The 22,474-nt window shown below is 41.4% G+C and overlaps 1 protein-coding gene across 6 annotated transcripts in view; it reads right to left on the bottom strand.

The window, feature by feature from the left end:
- birc6 (baculoviral IAP repeat containing 6) overlaps positions 1-22,474 on the bottom strand; it is a 116,927-nt gene that overhangs the window by 57,063 nt on the left and 37,390 nt on the right. For all 6 annotated transcript variants that reach the window (XM_065959846.1, XM_065959850.1, XM_065959848.1 and 3 more), the window contains 16 exons: positions 16,690-16,948; positions 16,005-16,576; positions 15,128-15,303; positions 14,949-15,045; positions 14,086-14,280; positions 13,783-13,983; positions 13,339-13,618; positions 12,997-13,253; positions 11,762-11,870; positions 11,227-11,463; positions 9,872-10,733; positions 8,640-8,783; positions 6,562-6,691; positions 2,545-2,676; positions 2,078-2,239; positions 1,232-1,405 (listed from right to left, as the gene is read on the bottom strand). In XM_065959846.1, the coding sequence (XP_065815918.1) occupies positions 1,232-1,405; positions 2,078-2,239; positions 2,545-2,676; positions 6,562-6,691; positions 8,640-8,783; positions 9,872-10,733; positions 11,227-11,463; positions 11,762-11,870; positions 12,997-13,253; positions 13,339-13,618; positions 13,783-13,983; positions 14,086-14,280; positions 14,949-15,045; positions 15,128-15,303; positions 16,005-16,576; positions 16,690-16,948 (3,987 nt within the window). The remainder of the gene's footprint in view (positions 1-1,231; positions 1,406-2,077; positions 2,240-2,544; positions 2,677-6,561; positions 6,692-8,639; positions 8,784-9,871; positions 10,734-11,226; positions 11,464-11,761; positions 11,871-12,996; positions 13,254-13,338; positions 13,619-13,782; positions 13,984-14,085; positions 14,281-14,948; positions 15,046-15,127; positions 15,304-16,004; positions 16,577-16,689; positions 16,949-22,474) is intronic.

The raw sequence follows: 22,474 nt of genomic DNA, 5'->3' as shown, positions 1-22,474 counted from the left end.
TACACTGTTCTTTTTATTATCCGTCACACTGGAATCAAGGTAAATAGCAAAAAGTACACTTTTAACATACATTACATCAATTCAGCACAACAACGCTGGCATGGCACAAACTTTCTATACGCCACCGTACATACATGAATGTTACATTTACATCTAAATATTTAATATTTAATATCCCCACTTCTATGGATGAAAAAGCTTTAATTCCCTGAAGGCTGCACAGGTAAGTAGAAGAGTTATTGTGATTGAAGGGTTTGTGCTCAAAACCACTCCATTAGCTTTTAGACTTCAAAGCAACCCAAGAGAAGGTCCAGGTGATGTGAGCTCAGCCCTGACCAAAGTACAACTCCATTTAATCTTGACGCGGGTGCAGAAAAATGGCTGAGGACTAGATTTCTACTGCAGCAAAAAAAAAACATTTAACATGCAGCTGCATTTGAAGTTTTAAACATTTTTGTATTTGTATTCAATTGTATTTTTAACTTTGCTGAATTTAGCAGCATTGGGACAGAGGCTGATCTGTCAAACATCAGATTTATACTGACGGCCATGGGTCAGTGAATGTTAACAAGCAGTTACCCAAACATGAAGATGACACCAGTTGGTTTTTAGAATTTCTTGGGACGATTAGAATTTGAATTCCCTGAGCTAGACTGAAATAATGTTACATAAAGCTAAAAAAAAACACCATTTGTCAAGGAGCACAATAGTTATTTTAAAATATGCTTGCATGGTGGCTCAGTCCATTTTGCACTTAAACACTGAAAGAAGTCTAATTGAGTGTAATGTCTGGACATATATCTTTTTAGTCTGTCATACTTAATGATTCAATAAGAATATTTTTCTATCTAAAATCCCTTCTGTTATCGTTTTGTTCTCTGTGTGTGAGTCACCTGTATGTGTGTTTCTGAACTCCCATAGAAGAAGACAAACTCAGGACAATTTTTCAAGGCCAAGCTTAATATATGTGAACCTATACATGCTATCTTCTTTTTGAAAATCTGACATGGGGGTGTCGGTTGCCGAGTGGCTAGCCCCAATGTAGTCCTTGAAGAGGGCCGCCCGGTTCGAATCCCACCTGTGGCTTCTTACCCCATGTCATTCCCCACTCTCTCTCTCCCTTTCTTTATTAGAAAAGCTAATTTGTATGTACATGAAAAGATCCCAGTAAGAAACAAGTGGTAACAACTATACTGTCAACTAAACCTTAGAGATGAATGTTTTTTGGTACCTTTCTCAGTGCGCAGCCTCTTGAAGGAGTCCGTCTTGGAGAGGCCGGGGTCAGAGATGACCTTGGAGCCCAGCTTGACTGTCAGGTTGATGGACTGGTAGCCTTGTGGCAACTTGCGGTCATACAGGAGTGTCAGTAGTTGGGCCAGGGTCATCTCAGGTGGAAGGGGCTGACCTGGAGGGGAGAAAAGGGGGAAAAGGAAAAATTTAGCTCACTGACACATGAACTTTGGCTGACACCTTGATGTCCTGTGGCCATATGTGAGTCAGCATGTTAAAGCTGGGGTATGCAGCTGTCTGCAAAGGGCTTAAACAGAAAAGACGTGAGAATCTGACAAAAACACAACCCTCCCACTGCAGACCTCTGACATATGCACAAACTTCGAGCAAGCATCATACACCTATTTCTCATTCTATACATGCTGTATTAGAGCATGGTTAATTGATCAATAAAAGCAAAATCCAACTTGATGCCAATGTAAACACTTTCTCATCTTTGGAACACTTTGTTGCTATGGAAACTGTTTTTTTATTGCTTTTTTGTCACTCTTTTTTAATAGATCTTCATTTTTTGGGGTAGCTGGCTGAGCCTGAACTGAAAAAAACTGAAAAATGTATTTAATCAGGCTTTGTAGAAAACATTAAAAAGGGTACCCTCTCTCTGTAAAAATGTTCTGGGAATAGCTAAAGTCTCCCATCACATGCTAGATTTCCTGAGGCCTGAAAGCTGAGCTAAGAGGTGGCGCAGAAGATCACTTGAATACTGAAAAACTGAATATTGGATTGTTACCTCATGAGGCACAAAAATAACCTATTCTAACTTAAACTGAACTTGTAAATGCAGTACCTGGAAGTAGCTTGTGGTAGAGGTGGAAGACAGGCACACTGATGGTTTTGGCTGAAGGGTCCACACCAGATGAAGCAGTCAACTTGTCACTCATCACACGACCCCTCCTTGATGGAGGTCTGGGGGGAGTTGAAAGGGCTCGCTTGGACTGGGACTTTAAGCCTGATGGTAGAGACAGGCAATAAGGAATTATTAGTGGCATGTTAGTCGTGTTCTCAAAGACCAAAATACAGCTTAAAATCTTTTTATTTAAAAATATACACTCTACAGAGAAGTGATCTTTGAAAGTACAAGTTATATATGACATTTCCAAAGTTGTCCCTCAGGTACACACACAACCTACACAATTCTATTAATGTATGGCATTAAGGCTGTGGGACAGGATCCAGTGGCAGGCAGAGGTTGGCTTATTAGCTGATGACTTTGTTGCAAATGGACAAAGACATGAATGGAACAGATCCAAATACCTGAGGCCACAACAACACTGTAGTTGTCCTGGAAGCCGTTGTCTGCTTTCATCTTCTCCTTCTCCTCGTGATTTTTCTTCTCCTTGTCCTCTTTCTGCTCATTGATCAGTTTCGCTGTAATGCTTGGTGTGTCTGGTCAGATAAATATAGAAAAGAACAAAAAATTAAGAGTCACATTTTTTTTGTCCCAAGGAGGCTTTTTGGCTGAGTTGGATTAGAATTTTTACATCAGCAACATATATATCATGGATCATTGCTTAAAAACATCCTGAAGAATGAGGGGATAAAGTCTGGGAAACAGTCTACACACTTATCTCAGTTTCATATTTTACCCTAAACCACAAATCAAAATAATTGGTTTTCAGCAGAGAGAGTGTTTTTTTCCTGTTGCAGAAGAACATGTAGATATTTTTGGTCCTCCATCTTCATGAAGCCTTTTTTGATATTTTATCAACTTTTTTTCTGTATGTATTCTTATAAACGCAGTATGACCATTAACTGTGTACCTGTGAGTGTGTGAGTGTGTGTATTCATTTTTGTCCAAGGCCTCTTTTTCTCTAGCTTGATATAAAAAAAATCTATTATAAAAGTAGATAAAAAAAGACATCTGTGCAGTGATAAAAGTAGAAGCAGTAGATATGGTATGGCCCTGCCATGCACACACACACACAAATTCATAACATCAGTTGTGTATCAGGCCTTCTATCAGCTGTTCAAGGTCCCAGGAGGTGAGCCATTCATCATGCTGTACCGCTGACCTTTATGGCCAACTAACATCCACAGAATGAAACCACAAGGGCATATGGCTGACTACAGAGTTGACGTCTGGGAAGCAATTTCTTAATCATTGAGGCTGTAATTAAAACCGCAGCAGTAATGGTTTAAAAACTCCTTCCTAATCATTCACCTCTTGATAGGAGTAAGGTTAGAGTGAAGGCTGATTACAGGAGGGCAGCTATGATGATATTTTCTCAGGCATGTAATCGGAAAAGGAATACAGCAAAAAATCAGTAGGAAAACATACAGGGTGGAAAGCAGAATTCAGCACATGTCAAAATGTTAACTGCACAGATATATGACCTACAGTTTATCTGTAAGTGTACCTGTATTCTAAGCTACATCTGTTTAGATAATGCCAGTAAATATGTGCTCTCATCGGGTTAGAAGATCTACGGTCACCCAGCACAGGGAACGTATGAAGACTTTGTGCATAAGATTTCACCAAAATGCAGAAAACAAATTTATGGTTTTTTTTTGTTTGTTTTTTTTAAATCAACCTCTGATATTTATTTACAGCATTCTGCTTTTTGTGTCTTTCCTTTTTACTTGAACATTACCTCCTTATTTGTCTATTTGTAATTCATTTGCAAGCCACTGGAATGTTAATGCAAAATTTAAACAACCTTATATTTATATAACGCAGATCTGTGGCTTTTGACAATCCAGCTAATATAGAGATTTGTATGGGGGTAGCTTAATCAGTAGCTCAATCAGTAGCTCAATCAGTAGCTCAATCCATAGGGACTTGGGTTGGGAACCGCTGGTTCAAGTCCAGATGAGGACCATTACTACGGAAGTGTACGGAAGAGGTGCCCTTGAGCAAGGTACTGACTGAACCCCCAACAGCTCCTTGCGTAGCAGTGTGTAGCAGCCCCACTCTGACATCTCTGTGTGAGAAGCATTTCTATCAATAACAAAGTGTAAACCAGGATTTCTCTCAGGGATTAATAAAGTATCTGAAATTCTAAAAAAAAAAAAAAAAGATCAAATTGCTAGAATACATGCAAGCAGAAATGTGCTGATGTGCTGCATATAATGCTTTCCACTCTTTCGTCAGTTGCACACACTTTCAAAAAAATATAGTTTTTATATCTATAAAAAAAGTCCTCATTACTAGTTGGCCTCCTCCTGAGTCCACACTCTACCAAGGTGCCATTCCTATCTTAAACATCTAAACAACTTCGAGTATAACTTTTAATCTGAAACAACAAACTCCAATTGTGTTATACATTTGTAAAAAATAAAAAATAAAAATGGTGATAGTTAAAGATTACGTGTGTGTGTTTCTTACAGTTTGAGGAATCTGCTCTGCACCATGAAAAAATCCTATGATCTTTTGTATAACGGTTACTTTTTTCACTAAATTTGGAAAGTGGGGTTTAAAAGTATTAACTCATTTCCAAAGTTTGTGTCTGTGTAATCAACCTGGGTAAGAGTTTGTTCTTCACACCACATGCTACCACTTTCAAAAGAAGATGATCTTATTACTTAAGTCCAAGAACACCATTTGTAAAACCTCAACACATCAGCAAAACTGTTTTCACTGAAAGGCTCTAAGATGCTGTGGCTCCATGTTTGTTGTTTAAGAAGCTTGTCAAAAGACATTAACCTCAAAACGTTTTAAACATTTAAAACACAACCAAAGGGATCAGAAGCCTGAGTGGTAAGGCTGAACACAAGCAGTGGGTCTACCCTGTTTCACTGTGATCGTGTCCTGGTGTGTGCAGAGCCACACAAACAGCAGCTGTGGGGCTAAACAATATTGATGAAGACTCAAGTCAAGCGTCAAAAACAGTGTTTGATAATAATTGACTGTGAAAGCTGCTGTGAACTAACAAACTCACAGAAAGGTTTGGACATTTCCTGCAAATATCTTTCTGGTACGCACAACAGGCAGTACAGATGTCAGTATTACCTAGTGTTTAGTATGTTACTTGTCGCTTTCAGTGATATGAATTAAAAAGCATAAAGAGAGGTATCTAGAGATATGAAAATATTGTTAACCAGGGTCACTATTAACTTATGCCTTAACAACGTCTCCTGGTCGTTCCAAAGTCGAGACTTAAAACTAAAGGTGACCGGGCCTTTTCAGTCAGGGCCCCTCGACTTTGGAACGACCTCCCTGAGGAGATAAGACTCGCAGATTCCCTCAATTCTTTTAAATCCCTTCTTCAAACGTACTTTTACAGACTTGCTTTCATGTGATTTCGTCTTCTTAATGTCTTCTCTTACTGGTTTTACTATTTTTATCTTCTTTTACTTCTTACTGTCCTTTTATTTATGCTCTTATCTTAACTCCTCTTATGTTTTAACTTGGTAATTTCTTACCTTACTTACTTTGTCTATTTATGTTTTATATGTATATATACTTATTATTATTAATATTATTTGTTTTTTTGATCCTTTAACCACTTGTTTCTATTTCTTTTTCTGCTCTTACCTTCTTATTGCTGTTCTCTTTTGATTTGCTTTCAGCTCTTTTAGTTTCTTACATCTTTTTAAATCTTTGGTCCTCTTGGTCTCAGCTCGTGTTGTTGGGTTCTTGTGTTTCCTGGGTTCTTATGATGGTTCTTATGATGGTTCTTGTGTTGCCTGGGTTCTTATGATGGTTCTTGTGTTGCCTGGGTTCTTATGATGGTTCTTGTGATGGTTCTTATGATGGTTCTTGTGTTGCCTGGGTTCTTATAATGGTTCTTATGATGGTTCTTGTGATGGTCGGGTTATATATGTTTGTTGTGTATCGTGCACTTTGGGTTCTTTTCTGTTGAATTGTATTTAATTATTTTTAGTATTTTGCATTTGTTATGTTCTTGCTGTTGTTTATGTTCTTCTGTGTTTGGTTTAGTTTGTTCTTGTTTTTGCTGTTTGTCAACGCACTTTGTAAACCTGTGTTTTTAAAGGTGCTATATAAATAAAGTTATTATTATTATTATTATTATTATTATTATTTATTACCGTATTTAAAAAAGTGCTATGCCTCTGTGCCTGTCCGACTTAAAGCTCTTTGTTTGCACTTACTGGCGTTGTTTCCTCCTCTCTAGATCTTAGCTTGTGTTGTTCTTACTCTACGATGTTCATCCCTTTGGATAATTAAGCGTCTGCTAAATTAATTGTATAACTGTAAGTCTGCAAAATATCTTTAGGGAATACCAAAAGTCAATACTGGCTGGTGATACTTCCCAGCTTCCCTCACAAACCAAGTTTTTTGTCTAGGGAATGTTTTAAGGCTCTACATACCAGAAACCCGGTCCAGGACTTCAGCCAGTGTGGTGGAGATGGGCAGATGGAGGGTGCGATACTTGTGGCCTGCTCCATACATGGGGTGCTGGATCATATGGCTGGTGGCATTAATGCGTCCTTTATATAACTGAGGAAGAAAAAAACAAAAAGAGGGAATTCTTATTAGATCATTCTCAGATGATCTGGAAGAATACCTTGACATGATTAGGTATCAACCCTTAGGAGAAGAGCTTTCAGCTTGATTTGAAAAGATTCACAATAGTATGCTAACATGCTGATGTTTAGCAGGTAAACAGCTTAGTTTTCTAGAATTGTCTCATTTCTTTGTCAATAAGAATGATATTGTCTGAAGTTTTGGGTCATAAATAATGGGATCAAAAGAAAGCAAAAACGATCACATTTTCTTGGGGGCATTTCAATAAACAGATGTTAAAGTGGCAGTAATAACAAACATTATAACAGAAAAAAATGTTCTGCATCTCTCTTTGCTAACTTGTATCATATCCCTAAGCCCCTCCCACAAAATGACACACCAAATATGGACAACAAGCAGCAGCCTTCATTGTTAAAAAATATCCCATTAACAGCGATCTTAACATGCTCTTTTTGAAGGCAAAAATAAACATAAAAAAAAAAAAAACATCATCAATACAACAGGGCGTGGGCTCAAAGACACCAATCAGACACACCTAGTTTTTCAGATGGAAAATTTTAAATGTCATGTTGTCGGTGACAAGCAATGAACAAACTGTGTTATTTTAACCAAAATTCTAATGAAGTAATATTTCTAATGTAGCTTTAAGGTATTTTTAGTCTAGACTAAAGCGAAGGAAGAACAAGACAACAACCAGCACTGTCAGTGTGACACTGCCATTATTAGAGCTGCATCACTTTACCGATGCTCGTGTCATTTCAAGGGCTGAACCTGGCTCAGAATGTTGTTTCTCTAAACCCTTTGGCTTATTAATTAACTGAAAATAGAACTGAATAGTTGAAGCTCTCGAGCTTGAGGCAGATTCATGTATCAGCGTTCAGGAGTCTTTTTTTTTTTTACATATGTGATGTGAGTTTATCTGTTTCAGGCTTCAAATTTGGATTTTTCTCTCGTCTGACCTGACAATTGTGCTTAAAAGGAAGAGCAGGGTATCGCCAAATAAAATTCCCAAAAGGTTAACCTCCAACCACAATGGATAGCTCTTGAAAATGTCAGGACAGTCTGTGCAGCGGTTGCTAAAATACCTCGTCTGGACCAAGCAGACGACCTTGCTGACCATAGTTCTCTCTGCTAGCGGGCAACAAGGAAAAATAGCCTATCATACTGAGAACAATGAGACAGCAAGGATATGAAAATGGTTTACTTTGGGTAATTAAAACCAATTTTTCAACACCCTGCCCCCAGACACACACTTTTCCTAAAAGAGATTTTCTGACAACCAATCATTAAGCTTATAAAATATTGTTCATTAACATGTCAATGAGAAACCTTTTTACAGAGCATGCATCAGTCTACCGGGATCATTGTGATAGGAAAAGAGGTTTTTTGTGTCACATTGCCCCCTTGTGGTCACAGCTGAATTTAGCATCAATCTCTTGTCCTATATGCCACACAATCAGTTTTGACAATAACATGATTATATCATGTTGCTCATGTCCATTAAACAGGGAGCATGACATGCTTTGAATGCATCACTGAGACCAACTCATCACCTCTGAAAAACATGGCTCAAGTTAGGTGTGCTTGGGAAATACAATGATGTGGCCCTTAATTTCATAGCAATCCTACTGAAATATAAAACCTGTAATATATAACATTTAAATACCAAGCCCCTTAACAATCGTGATATCACTCAGGCACATGTCAACATGTCTGCATAGCACCAGTATTAATGACACTGTGTTAATCTAAGCATTAAGAGGCATTAAGATATTTATTTTTCTGTTTATCAAAAGAAAAAGAAAACAAATCCAAGCGGTTACATGTACGTAGCCGGTGGCATTAAAAGGCAACAATTGCTCGAATAACCATTTTTCAACCTGCAAGGAGACAGTGAAGAAATTGAGAGAATGTTACCCACCGGACAGGGAGACTGTAGGAAGACTGTGACCTTCTCATCCTCCAGCATGAGCTGCAAGAAAAGCCTTCGAATGAAGCCTGATATGTTTCCAGAGATGGGGACATTTCCTCGCTGAGGTGCAGACTGGAAGAGCTCACACAGAACCTGCAGACAGAAAATACAGTGTTGAAGTCATGATAGAGATTGATTAATAAATCAAAATAGGTTTGATACTACGAAGGTTTCCTAGTGTTACTAAAGCCTTTATGGAGAATTCTCGTGTTTTCATTCTGGGCCCTTAAGACCAATGAATACAGAAACTTTTAGAACTGCCTTTGTCACCTGTGCTGCTGTGACGTCATCTTTAAGTGTTTGTACAGCAAATAGCTTTATAGAGAATCCCTCACTTTCACTCAGGGCACGGTCTCACTGGCCATCCGTACCGTGCCCAAGCACGCTTCAACGCTAAAGTCCAGTTCATTTGTCCAGTGTGACCGCTCCGTATCGTGCTCAAGCTCAATACACTTCCTTGGCTTTGGGACACTTCAGAGAGGTGTACTTCAACACGGTACACTTCATGCACAAGCACAAACACGCTGGTACACAACGCTGACAGCCTTCATTAAGGAGAAATCCAGAGTTTTATGTCTGTAACTGACTAAATGACACAATATAAGACACAAAGTAGCTGTCATGTTCTCCGATGTACAGACGTGGACTCGACTGCGCGCGTCTCTCTCTCTCTCTCTCTCTCTCTCTCTCTCTCTCTCTCTCTCTCTCTCTCTCTCTCTCTCTCTCTCTCTCTCTCTCTCTCTCTCTCTCTCTCTCTCTCTCTCTCTCTCTCTCTCTCTCTCTCTCTCTCTCTCTCTCTCTCTCTCTCTCTCTCTCTCTCTCTCTCTCTCTCTCTCTCTCTCTCTCTCTCTCTCTCTCTCTCTCTCTCTCTCTCTCTCTCTCTCTCTCTCTCCTGCCTGTTTGTAAACTGAGCACACTTCATAATGACATAAAGCGTGCATGTGTTGTATTACGATGTTATGTACAAGAGGTAATCGTGCTTTTAGGCACAATTAGTCCTGTGTAGTGTGACCGCGGGCCGTGCCGGGCAGCGTGGGAAAGGCGCAGCGGGGGGGGGCAATTGCACTTGTACAGCACGGTACACATGACCAGTGTGACCGCGCCCTCAATGTCTGATGTCTCAGAGAAAGCTGTATGCTATAACCTTTGTCATTCAAACAGTGTGGAATGTAAAAGCAGACCTGTGCCATGAGCCGCTGGTTGTTTGGGTGGCAGGAGATACACTGGAGAAAGAAGGCCACGGTGGCGTTCTCTAGAGCTGTCCTCTGCTGTGTGGTGAGTCCTCCTGGCTGCCCAGAAGAAGCCAGGGAGAAGCGTGACCCTGAAGGCTGAGGCTGGGGTGGAGGGGGACAAGCTGCAGATCCGGACCCCAGAGGCTGACAGCTTGCAGTGGCACTGGTACTTGCACTGGAATGGCACAGCAAGAAAAGCAGTGCCGTCCACAGTGGGTTCACCTCTGGTCCGCCTAACCAGTCTTTCATGGCGTGACTGTTTCCTACTTCCGTCAGGAAGCGCAGCACCGGAGCTGCCAGCTCTGCAGCCAGAGGAGGTCGACTGTGTGAGGTGGAGGAGGATGAGTGGTAGTGGTGATGATGGTGTCTTCTCTCAGCCTGAGCAGCTGGCAGAGGAAGGTCTGCACTGGCCAGGAGGCTGACACAGAACTGGGCCAGGCTACGAACCAGCAGTGAGGGTAAGCCTGAGTCTAGCAGCTGCTCTATGGCCCCTGGAGACTGAGAGGCAGCAGCCAGCGTGGTTAACTGGGACTCCGACAGGTTGATAGGGGGTCTTGCATGCTTGGAATCATCAGTGAGTCCTGCAGCATTGGTGTTGGCATCATGCTGCTTTTTCCCATCATCGGTCATGGCGAGACGTTGGTGCTGGGCTTGAGAGTGACTGGCACTGGGCGCTGAAACGATCCCCATCCAGGACATGAGCAGAGAGAAGTAACTGGGGTGGATGTGACACATAGAGCACAACAGGCTGTCCACAGCTTTCTTCAGCACTATGTTGCATGGCAACGACATAGACCAGTTATACAGCAGCCTAGAAGAGAACAAAGGAATAATTGGTCAACAATAATGAATATATATATTTGACATTCATTGTCAGGGGAGGTAAGTTAGAAGGATAAGCTAAACTTATGCTAAGTTACCATTATTTGTTTCACTGCTTACTGCTACTAGTAGTTACTGTTAAGAATTTTATTTAAGGAAATTTTACAAAGAAAACATTTTAAAAAATGGAAAGGAATCCTGTCCTTAAATCCAGACCTGGAAATTATAATCTTGAAAAAACAAGTCTGGGTGCACGAGATAAAAGAAGCAAGTGTTAGTTTCTCCATTGTTGTTGACTTTTTTCAGTTGAAGAGTCAGCAGCAAAAAAAAGCTAACTCCAATATCATTTTTCCCCTAAGGATGCTGAGCACTACATTGGTTTTGTATGAAAGACAGTTGCTGCCGAAAACATGTGATGACAAAACATGCATGTTTAATATCCTTAACATAGAAACATTGTTTGAAAAAGAGAAATGACTTACTCAAAAAGCTCTCTGTTGAGCAGTGCAGGCAGGTCATAATCGACAGGCAGCTCGTAACTATGCCACAGTATGGCTGCCACACAGTGGAGATGGGAAGGAGAAGGCATGAGGAGGCCGTACTCCCTTGATGAAGCAGAGGAAGAGCTGGCTCCGGCACTAGTGTATCCCATGGGGCCGCTAATCTTGTGGGCTGCTACGCGCGAGGAGTCATGAACCCACTGGAGTAGAGCTTGGATCCTGGAGGGGTTAAAATTCAGGCAAACTTTGCTAAATGACTTATCACACAGTTTGGACAACACAGCATCATCTCCTCAGCCCCTCGTGTAAAGTGAATCACATTAGTATTTATATGCAATAAGCACTTCCACGGCTGTAAGAGATGACAAGGAGAGTGTGAGGACACATTTTACTACCAGCACATGCGTCTGTCTAGGAAATCACCTTGATTGGAAAACTGTTTCACATTAGTTGTAATTCTTATTGAGGGGGACTTAAGGGCGGTTTTAGTCTAGGTGAAACGAGGATGTTGATGTACCTGTCTTTGGTTCCAGAGTCCTGTGTTGTGCCCAGCTGATACAAAATATCGATGGTGGAGTCTGAGGAGAGGCCGTTCAGTCTTCCAAAGAGGAGAGGGCTGTTCAAATCTTCAAAGACGGAGGCAGAGACGAAATAAGAATGAGTACATGAGGAAGGTTTATACATTTTGTTCTTTGTTTTTTATCCCAGACCATTACATCACATAATGAAATGTTTTTCTTTGTAGAAGGACCCTTGAATCTAAAGCTTTCCTAAACTCACAGCTTCAATGCATCATTGCCCAAAGAGGAATCCAAAACATGGTTGAATCTTACTTGCAGTAAATGCAAAAAATGTTCTAACCGTGAAACATCATCTAGAAAAACAAGTATTAATCTGGTGAGCTAATGATTAAAGATTATTTATCAAATAACATTCTTTTAACTGTGGCTTCAGGGTCAATTTGGGACTCAAATTTGGCAGTATCACACAGACTTGGCAAGTCCTGCTCCTAGTTTCAGGCCTGTGCAGAACCCTTATTATTGTGAATAAATTTACTACAGTGACCAGATATTGCTTTAGTTGAATAAAGATATTTGAAAATATTTTATCATAGGGCCAGTAAACTATTTTTATAAATACATATCATTACGTAAAAAATCTATTCTCGGGGCGTGCTGGTGGCGCAATGGTTAGGGCGCGCGTCCCATGTATTGAGACTCTCGTCTCGAGCGGTAGGCCCGGGTTCACCTCCACCCATGGCCTCTTTCCACATGTCATTCCCTGCTCTCTCGCCCTGGTTTCCGACTCTGTCCACTGTCCTCTCTCTGCATTAAAGGCACGAAAAGCCCAAAATAAATCTTTAAAAAAAAAAATCTATTCTCAATGTATGTTGAAGTGTAATTCCCATTTGACCTGCTGTTGTTTATAAACTCTAAAGTGTTTGCTCTTGGTTTAATTTTATCATATGAAACATTCCTGATTTAACATTGTAATTACCAAATATTACCTTCTATTTTACATGATTAAATGATAATTAAAATGACAAACACGCTTGCTGTAAAACTTTCTTAATTAGCTGTTGGCACAACAAACATCTGAAATTTGCCCTTGTGTAAGTCTTAAACTCTTTACAACCTAATTTATGGATCTTTCAAGGGAATAAATCTGGCAACTCAGTCATGTTTTTTAAGGTCATGGGGATCTGCAGCCTGTGATTAGCACTCCTCAGTGATGCAGCTATGTGTGACTCACTTGCGGGGTCAGTGCCAGAGGCAGCACAGTTTCTCAGAAGAATGTCAATGAGTTTGAGCCCGATGCGAGTGGACTGCAGCCCGATCTTGACCAGCACGGCCTCGATGTTGGGGGAATGCATGCCACAATAAGGTGACATGAGCAGCGCAGCGCAGGTCTGCAGCAGGTTCGCAGTGGGCGCTGCAGCACTGGCCATCATGGCCTCAAGGTCACTGACGTGGGTGAGACAATGGTGGAGAAGGCGCAGCCAACCAATGCTGTATGTGGAGGAAGAAAAGTTGAAAAACAACACCCACACTGAAGACTAATTGAAAAACTTTCAATCCAGGATCATTATTTTACCTGGTTTTAGAAACCTGGTCCTCAGAAGGCAGGAATGGGTTGTTGACAGTTGCAGAGGAGGTGTTACCAAATGCAGTAAGCCCCAAGAGTTTGATCTGGGATAGACCCAAAGTGCTGGCATCACGAGGCCTATGCAGCCTCAGGCAAACAGCTGACGCAACCTCTGCCTTTACCAACTGGATCTTTATGTATGTTAGGCCGCTAGTGATAACCGGCGTAGAGAGCGGCAACATGTTGACTCCATCAGCGCTAATCTCCACAGAGACTGAGGATGGGCAGGCTGGTGGAATTGAAACAAAAACATAGCTTAGTTTTGTTCCAAGTGAGAGGAAAAAAATAACTGGATATAAAAACAGCAAAGAAAAAGCACTTAACAACACAACATTGTGAATTTATGAAAGAAAATCCTTATTTGACATTCATTTATAAACTGGTTCAACTCACTGGCTAGAGAGGCAAGGTGAGGCTGGATGTGGAGCTCCTTCAGTAGCACAGCAGCAGGGAGGTGGATGGTGAGGTCACACCAGGCCTCCTCTGGCAGGAAGATGTAGGACCAGGCTGCTGAGCGCGCCCTGCGATGTGGGGGCGTGGCTTGAAGAAGGACTTCTGCTGGCTGAGCTGTGGGGCTGCTTGATGTGATGGTGCCTTTTATGGGGAAAAACAGATCATTTATGATGAGTGGAGAGTTCATGAAAGATGATAAGGTTTTTAAATGTAAGCTATCGAGTCAAAAGCAACTGAAAGCACCTAAAGGAGCAAAGTTGTGGAGTCCCTCTGCATTGTCTGGCTCTGATGTCATCACTCTGGCCTTCAGGTTGCCATCTGCTGTCTTTCCAGGACCTGAATCTAAGAACTTCATGATGGTGGATACCATGCTGCGTGCTGTGTTCACAATGGCCCGAGTGCTGGTTACCATGTTGTTACAGATTAACTGCACACCACCTGGAAAGTACAAGAAACTTAATTGATAAAACAAAATTGCAGACATGTCCATAGGCAGCTGATTTGCAGAGCTTACGACTAAGAACCACCTAGCAGCAGAAGTCAGAAAATGAAGGGAAAGATCTTGTTTAGCTCATTCTTTGCCTCCCACAGTGACAGTAGTAGGGTAAACATTATCAATGTACTCTTCTTCCCCCAATGGAGCTAATGCTTGTGATTTGGAAAATACATATCTGCTCCATGGAAAATAAATCATTGGCTGGCGTAGCAAGCTAGGCCCCATTAGCTGACGCAGGACAGCTTAGCTAACTGTGGCTGTAGCTATGGTGAAAGGTCCAAAGGTAGAATAGAGCAGAGGAAGCTCAACTCCAAATCACGTTTCTAACAGCTCTGTGACCAGTGAAAATGTAAACTTGCAATAAACAGATAGTTTGAGAAACTGGGGCTGCTGATTTTAAAAAGGCATGATCAAGCCAACCAAAGTAGTGCAATACAATAATCAGAATGTTTTGTACTGATGGGGGCACCCAAAAATGTTATTTCAATCACAATTTTTGATTTATTTTATTTTTTTAAACCTCCTTTTACTACATAGTGCAGCAGAGGCGGTAGCCCAAGCATTCACAGGAGGGACAAATTTACCAGAGACTGTTCCTGTGTATACCCACCCATGTCATGGAAGGCCTTGAGAGCCTCGCTGGTGTCCAACACTCGGAGGATGAACCAAAGAAGAGGCTCAGACAGCTGACAGGTGGAGAGAGACCCCTGCAACAAGGACAATGACAAACAAATGTCTAAACATTATATTCTTTTTAGCCAGAGACAAACTGAAAAGTGTTATGCTCACCTGTCTGCCCATGTAACCACAGGCCATGTATGTGAGGATGGGCTGTAACATGACCTGGACTGATGTGGCCCTCTTGCTCAGTGTGGTAAGGATGGTGAACAGGCCATCACCTACGGAAATGGCGTCCAGACCACCATGGAAGTTCTCATGTTTGGTCAGGTGGAGGCCGCTGGCTCCTAAGGAACACAGAGAACATGTCAGCTCGTGTGTTTTTTTATTGACAACAACAAAAAAGAATTAAAAATGACAGAAAAAAAACCAAGACTATGATGAAACTGATACGCTCCTTATTTGTGTTTTTATAAACATTTGTACTGTTGTGTGTTTGTAAGCCTGTGGTGCTCAGAAACTGTGGTGCGTTCACATCCACATGCCTTTGTTCAACATTTTACACTTGTGTCACCTTGTGATTGCAAATGCAATGAAAGTGGACTAATAAAAGTAGCATGGAAGTGCTGGTATGAAAGTTACCCTGCATTGTGGCCACAGTGCTCAGTGTTCAGCAAATGTAAATTTACACCGTTTTTCAATAGCTAAAAAGTCAGATAATTCTGCATCTAAGCATAATTTTCTACTCAGGAGCTTTGCAAGGTTAACATTTTTGTTTCAGCACCATTTAGATTCCAATACATCTGTTAACTGGTGAGTCCAACATTCCTTGTCATTTAAGCTCTGTTTGTTTTTCAGCACCAACACAATTTTCTGGCTCTTTTTTTTTTTCAGCAAGTTACTAATTGTGTCAGTGGGCAGTTTGGTTCTGAAAATGCGGCTAAAGGTTAAAACTTAAATATTGTGAATGGAAAAACCAAAGCAGAGATGAAACCCTTGGTAGAGGAACTGAAGTAGTAAATAACTCTCTGTGGTCTGAATGTCTTACCTATTATCATGGCCATGGCACTGCTGTTGCACTGGCCCAGTGCTGACAGGATCTGGCTCATAATCTGCTGATTTGCCAGCACCAAATCAGCCACACCCGCAGGAGGACCCTGACTGGACGTGGATCCACCAGCAATGCTTTCTTTGCTTCCGCAGACCTTCTCCTCGTCTGACACACTGCTATCAGCTGCTCCGCTGCCAGCCGGCGGCAGCCTTCCACTGAACTCTCTGTCCACAGACAGGGGCAGCGTCACCAGCACGTTGACCAGCTTAAGGAGGTCAAACATCAGCTGATCGCGTGTTGTCTCTCCACACACAGCCTTTGCATCTCCTGGCCTGATGATGTTGGCAAAGAGACCACCGAAACAGGCGCGTGCACCCACAGAGCTGTCGGAGCCGCTGCGGGAAACCAGCTTGTCAGAGCAGGTGATGTAGTGGTGAACCAGGAATGTTATGGACTCGATGACAGAGGAGATGGTGGCCACTGACACCACCTCAAAGTTTTGCTCTAGAGTAAACTCCAACAACTTCACTTGAGCATCCAGTGGGCCCTGGCCTGACTGGAACGGACCCCTAAAGCATGAGAAACACGAGTTATCAAAGAGATCTCTTGTTGTTGTTAGAGTCAATCAGAAATCTTTAAGATGCAAACATTATTGGCAGAAAACTTCAAGAGATACTCATACCTCTCAGTAGAAAGGATGTGCATGAGTTTGAGCAGGAACTCGCTGAACATTTGGGGGCAGGTAGAGGACAAGTGAACCTGCAGGCGGCCCAGAAACTCGTGCATGGCCTGGGTGGCAGTGGGTCCCACTTGAGAGCTGTGCTGGCTTGTCCCGTTGGTGCTGCAGCCGGACAGGAAGCGCACCAAGACGTGAACCAGGGTGGGATCGGACACCATCTGCTGGGCTGTGCTTTCCTGAGAGCCCATTCCATTGCTGGAGGCTGAAAGTCCAAACACAGGTTCTATGTAAATCATTGCACATAACACAACTATTAGGTACCAACTACAGAAGAATGAGAGCATAAATAAAAACATGCTGTCGGATTTTAAGTCACAAAACTACTGAGATTCAAACTGCTGACTAAATTAAAAGACAAGTTGGGGGGGGGGTCACGTGACGATGGTTGGCTAGAGGACGTGTTTTCACCGAGCTCCCGCTCCCACTCTATTTTGATTATATTTGATACGGTCTAATGTATCCAGTTTAGCTTATTATGTCAACACATTGTTGTAACAACTTGTAACGAGAAGAAAGGTACACCCTTAAGTGACGAGAGATGTCGAAACAGACGAAAATTCAACCACGCAAGTCAACAGCTGCTACAACTGCTAGCCAAACGAGCACTGCGCACGAAGGAGGCAAAACCCTGCCAACAATGGATGCCACAGCTTTAATTCATGAGGTAACTCAGAACTTTAGCGACGTTATGGGAAAAAAACTTTTAAGTTCTCTGAGACTTTGGAAAAAATGTCCACGACCCTGGAAAGCCAGTCCAAACGCATTACCGCGGCTGAACAGAGAGTATCGGATGTGGAGGACACGGTGGCCGGTCTGGAGGCAAGACTCTGCCGATGCAGAGAAGAAAATGAAGGTGATGGCTGATGGCATAGATGACATGGAAAACCGGAGCAGGCGGGATAATATCCGCGTACTCAATTTGAAAGAGGGCACGGAGGGGAAGCGCCCGATAGACTTCTTTGAATCTTGGCTGCCCACCGTTCTCAACCTAGAAGCGAGCCCCGGTACCAAAAGCCGTATTAAAATTGACCGGGCACATCGGAGCTCGGGGCCGCGAGGCGCTTGCCCTCGCCCGGTGATCATCCGTCTGCACAACTCCAGGGATAAACCGAGGATAATGGCAGCAGTGAGGGCAACGCCTAACTTGGAATACGAAGGACAGCGGTTCTTTATACACCAGGATTTATCGTCTGTGGTTCGAGAGAGGCGACGCGCAACAATGTATGTCAAGCTCTAAACCACAAGGGCATGCGGTTTAACATGCGCTTCCCGGCTACACTGACAGTGAACTACAACGGCGCAGAGCACAAGTTTGAAACACCGAGAGATGCAGATAACTTTATCAACACACTGGAATAAATCTGGTCAGTAGTTACTTGTTAACCATAGCTCTCTTCTACCTAAATATAAGACTGTAATAATCTAAATACTGACATGGCTAAACTATATTTTGTCTTTCCCAAGTGTGTCTCTTGGTGTGAAGCAGCCTCTCTTTTGTCTGGCTAAAATATTGATAACAATCAAGGGGCCCTCTTCTTTCTCTTTTTATTTCTCAAATATTATGGCCATAGAAGCTTTATGGTAATTAAATGCCAAATATAACAGGCATGTAATAACTTTATGTTGTGGGGACGGGAGTGGATATGGAGGGATTTTTGTTTTGTTTTGCTTTCTCCCCTCCAGAGGTGATGACTCCTTCTGGCAGCACGTGCTCCTATCGTACTACCCATCTGGTAGCTTTTGGTTTTTGTTCTGTTTTGTTACTTTATACACTTCATGCTCTTATGCTGGCTTTATATTTGCATGGTGTTCTGAGCATGGAGAAGGTTCTGGTTCTTCCATCTTTAGGTGATGGATATGTTTATGTCAGCACAGTTTCTAAGTCAAATGATACTGAATTTATCTTTTTTTTACAAACAGTGGGTTATATATCAGGTTAAATTGTCTTATTTTATTTTTTCTTGTCAGATAAACACGCTACATAATGAGTAACATTAAAATTATCACATTAAATGTCAAAGGGATCAATAATGTGGTAAAGAGACGTAAAATACTTTCTATGCTCAAAAAAGACAAGGTACAAGTGGCAATATTACAAGAGACCCACCTTACAGACCTTGAACACCTGAAGTTAAAACATGTTTGGGTTGGCCAAATCTTTTATTCCTCATTCAACTCAAAAAGTAGAGGGGTGGCAATTCTCATCCACAAAAATATGAGTTTTAAACTTGAAAAAGTTATTCACGATACAGAAGGAAGGTATGTTGTAATTACTGGGTTTTTATATGGAGAACATGTTCTCATGGGAAGTGCTTATGCCCCCAATACTTTTGACAGCTCATTTTATTCAAAGTTACTGGCTGGATATATCTTCTATTTGCCCCCCTTTTGTTATATTAGGAGGAGATTTCAATTGCGGATTGGTTCCAGAAATGGACCACAGTCCATCTAAAACTTTACCTCTATCCAGGATGGCAAAAGCCACAAAGGATCTATGTCTAGATCTAGGCTTATTTGATGCATGGAGAATCATAAATCCTCGAGAGAAAGATTTTACTTTTTTCTCGCGCCCTCATCGGTCTTTCTCAAGAATTGACTATTTATTTGTTTCAAGCTCAACACTCGACAGGACTAAATCCTGCTCTATTGATGCATGTGTCCTTTCGGATCATTCATTAGTTTCTATAGAACTCCTACCACCTTATTATGACCCTTTATCTAGACACTGGCGCCTAAATTCATCTCTTCTCAGCGATCCTGAATTTGTAACATACTTAGAAAAACAATGGGAACTTTTTATTTCCACTAATGAATCACCTGAGGTATCTGCATCTACTTTATGGGAAACAGGCAAGGCTTTCCTGAGGGGGGGCATCATTTCTTATACAGCTGCTAAGAGGAAAAATGCACTAGCGAAACAGTTAGAGCTTGAGCAGCAAATTAAAACCTTGGACAGAGTCTTTATAGCCTCTTCCTCCGTATCGGTGTTTAAAAAATTAGAAGCAGCGCGCTCTGCCTTAGATCAACTTCTAACCCAAAAAGCAGAATCAGCTATTTTTTTTGCTAAGCATAGATTATTTGAATCTGGAAACAAACCTGGCAGGCTCCTTGCCAGTCTTGCAAAAGGCCAGGCAGGGTCTTGTGTAATCCCATCACTCAAAGATTTCAAGGGGAAACAACATTTTGAAACCAAAGTTATAAGTAAAATAATGAAAACATTTGACCAAAACCTTTACTCTTCTGAGTGTCAAAACACTTCGATGCTGAGAAAACGATTTTTTGATAAAATAAATCTCCCAACTCTGTCCGAAACTAACAGAAATAATCTATGCAAACCAATCACAACACAGGAAGTATTAGATACTATTAAATCTCTACAAAGTGGAAAAGCCCCAGGTCCTGACGGGTTCAGCCCTGAATTTTATAAAAAAAATGTCCAGGTTGGTGGTTGGACCTTTAACTAAAATGTTTATAGAATCTTTTGAAAGGGGAACACTTTCACCAACTCTAAATCTTGCCCACATCTCCTTGATTTAAAAAAAAGATAAACCCTCAGATAGCTGTGCTTCTTACAGACCAATAAGCTTACTCGGAGTTGATAGCAAAATATTATCCAAGCTTCTGGCTCGAAGACTGGAGGAGGTCTTGCCCATCTTGGTTGGATCAGACCAGACAGGGTTTATAAAAAACAATTTTCACAAAATACTAAAAAAAGGATTCTTGCTGTTTCACTGGATGCAGAAAAAGCTTTTGATCGGGTGGAGTGGGAGTATCTATTTGATGTTCTTAACAGGTTTGGTTTAGGTTCTGGTTTCACTACATGGGTTAAGCTCCTATATAGATCTCCGTCTGCAAGAGTTCTGGTAAATGGTTCAGTGTCTGAGATGTTCCCTCTGAATAGAGGCACACGCAAGGGCTGTCCCCTTTCGCCGCTTTTATTCGCACTTGCGCTTGAGCCCCTCGCAGAGGCCATTAGAACCCACCGTTTTTTTTCTGGTGTCACATTGGGAGACACAGAATACAGGATCTCGCTCTATGCTGATGATATATTGTTGTTTATTACTAATCCAGAGAGCTCCATACCGGTATTGGAATCGATTATAAGTGAATTTGGCCAAATTTCAGGTTACAAAATTAATTATGACAAATCAGAGGCCTTGCCTCTCGGAGACTTTGGTGTCCCGGATACCCTTGTTAATTTTCCGTTCAGGTGGTCAATTTCAGGCTTTACCTATCTGGGGATTAGAGTATCAGCAGACATAAAAGAATTGTATAAATTAAATTTTATTCCAACTTTGAAAGCAGTTAAAAATGACCTCAGCAGATGGTTTGATCTTCCTCTGTCATGGATGGGTAGAATAAGCTTGGTTAAGATGAATGTACTTCCCAGGATGTTGTACCCAATGCAAATGCTGCCACTTAAGATCAATAGAAGAGTTATTTTGGATATCGAAAGATCTCTTTCAAAATTTATATGGCATGGCAAGAAATCTAGGCTAAAGATGAAGACCTTACAGTTGCCAATAGACAGGGGGGGTCAAGCACTTCCTAACTTTCTATATTACAATTGGGCCTGCCACGGCAGGATAATATCACGCTGGCTAAACCATTTTATACATCAAGGGGAGCCTCTAACAGATTCATGGTGCTGTTCCCCTCTCTCTCCTTTCAGTCTCCTCTCAACTGACGCTGGCGAACTGCCAGCAGATGTTAAAAACAACGCTGTCACGTTTAGCACGCTTAGAATCTGGAGAGATATTACTAAACACATTGGCCGGAGAGGTTTCTCATCAGCATTACAACCTCTGACTCAAAATAAAGCCTTCTCTCCAGGTATAGGGAAAAGTATTTTCAATGACTGGTATTCAAAGGGTCTAAGATTTGTGGCTGATTTATTTCAAAATGGTGATTTTATGTCATTCAATCAACTCAAGACCAAATACAGAATACCAAATAGTCACTTCTTTGGTTTTCTCCAAGTTAGACATTTTGTCCAATCAGATCTGATTATCCCCACTGATCAACCATTGTTGAGCTCAATTGAAAGTTTTCTTCTCAATTTTAGTTTAAATGCGCTCAACGACAGAAAAAGAATTTCCCTTTTTTATGACAAATTACATCCTATTAATTGTGATAGGGTTGAGAGAACTAGGGAACTATGGGAAAGGGACTTGGAGGTTGAACTTAGTGCAGAGGCGTGGTCAGGTACCTTTGTTTCAGCTAGAAAAATCTTTACATGTAATCGACTCAAAGAGAGCCAATACAGAATATTACATAGACTTCAGCGAACACCACAATTATTAAACAAAATTAGTCCTCAGATCTCCGCCCTCTGTGTGAAGTGTAAAAAAGAAGTAGGAACTTACTATCACTGTGTATGGCAATGTTCCTTAATATCCAGGTATTGGAAAAATGTTGCCCAGGAGCTTGGCTTAATTTTTCACAGAACAATAAAACTAGAGCCAGCATTGTTTCTCCTGAACTTACCTACGCAACAGTTTTCTCTATCAACAGGACAGCTCGTTCTAATGGGTAAACCTCTGCTCCTAGCGAGGAGATGTATTCTGTTTCAGTGGATTCAGGAGAAGCCTCCATCAGTCACGCAGTGGTACAGAGAAACATTTAAGGTTCTTCCTATGGAACACCTCAGTGCTAAATTAAAGGGAAATAACAACTTATTTTATAATATTTGGCAACCCTTCATAGATTATCTTCCCACTGATCTGGT

The sequence above is a fragment of the Labrus bergylta genome, chromosome 10 (assembly GCF_963930695.1).
Source record: "Labrus bergylta chromosome 10, fLabBer1.1, whole genome shotgun sequence".
Taxonomy (NCBI): domain Eukaryota; kingdom Metazoa; phylum Chordata; class Actinopteri; order Labriformes; family Labridae; genus Labrus; species Labrus bergylta.
Note: the sequence above shows the minus strand (reverse complement) of the source record. Positions and strands in the feature narration are given on the sequence as shown.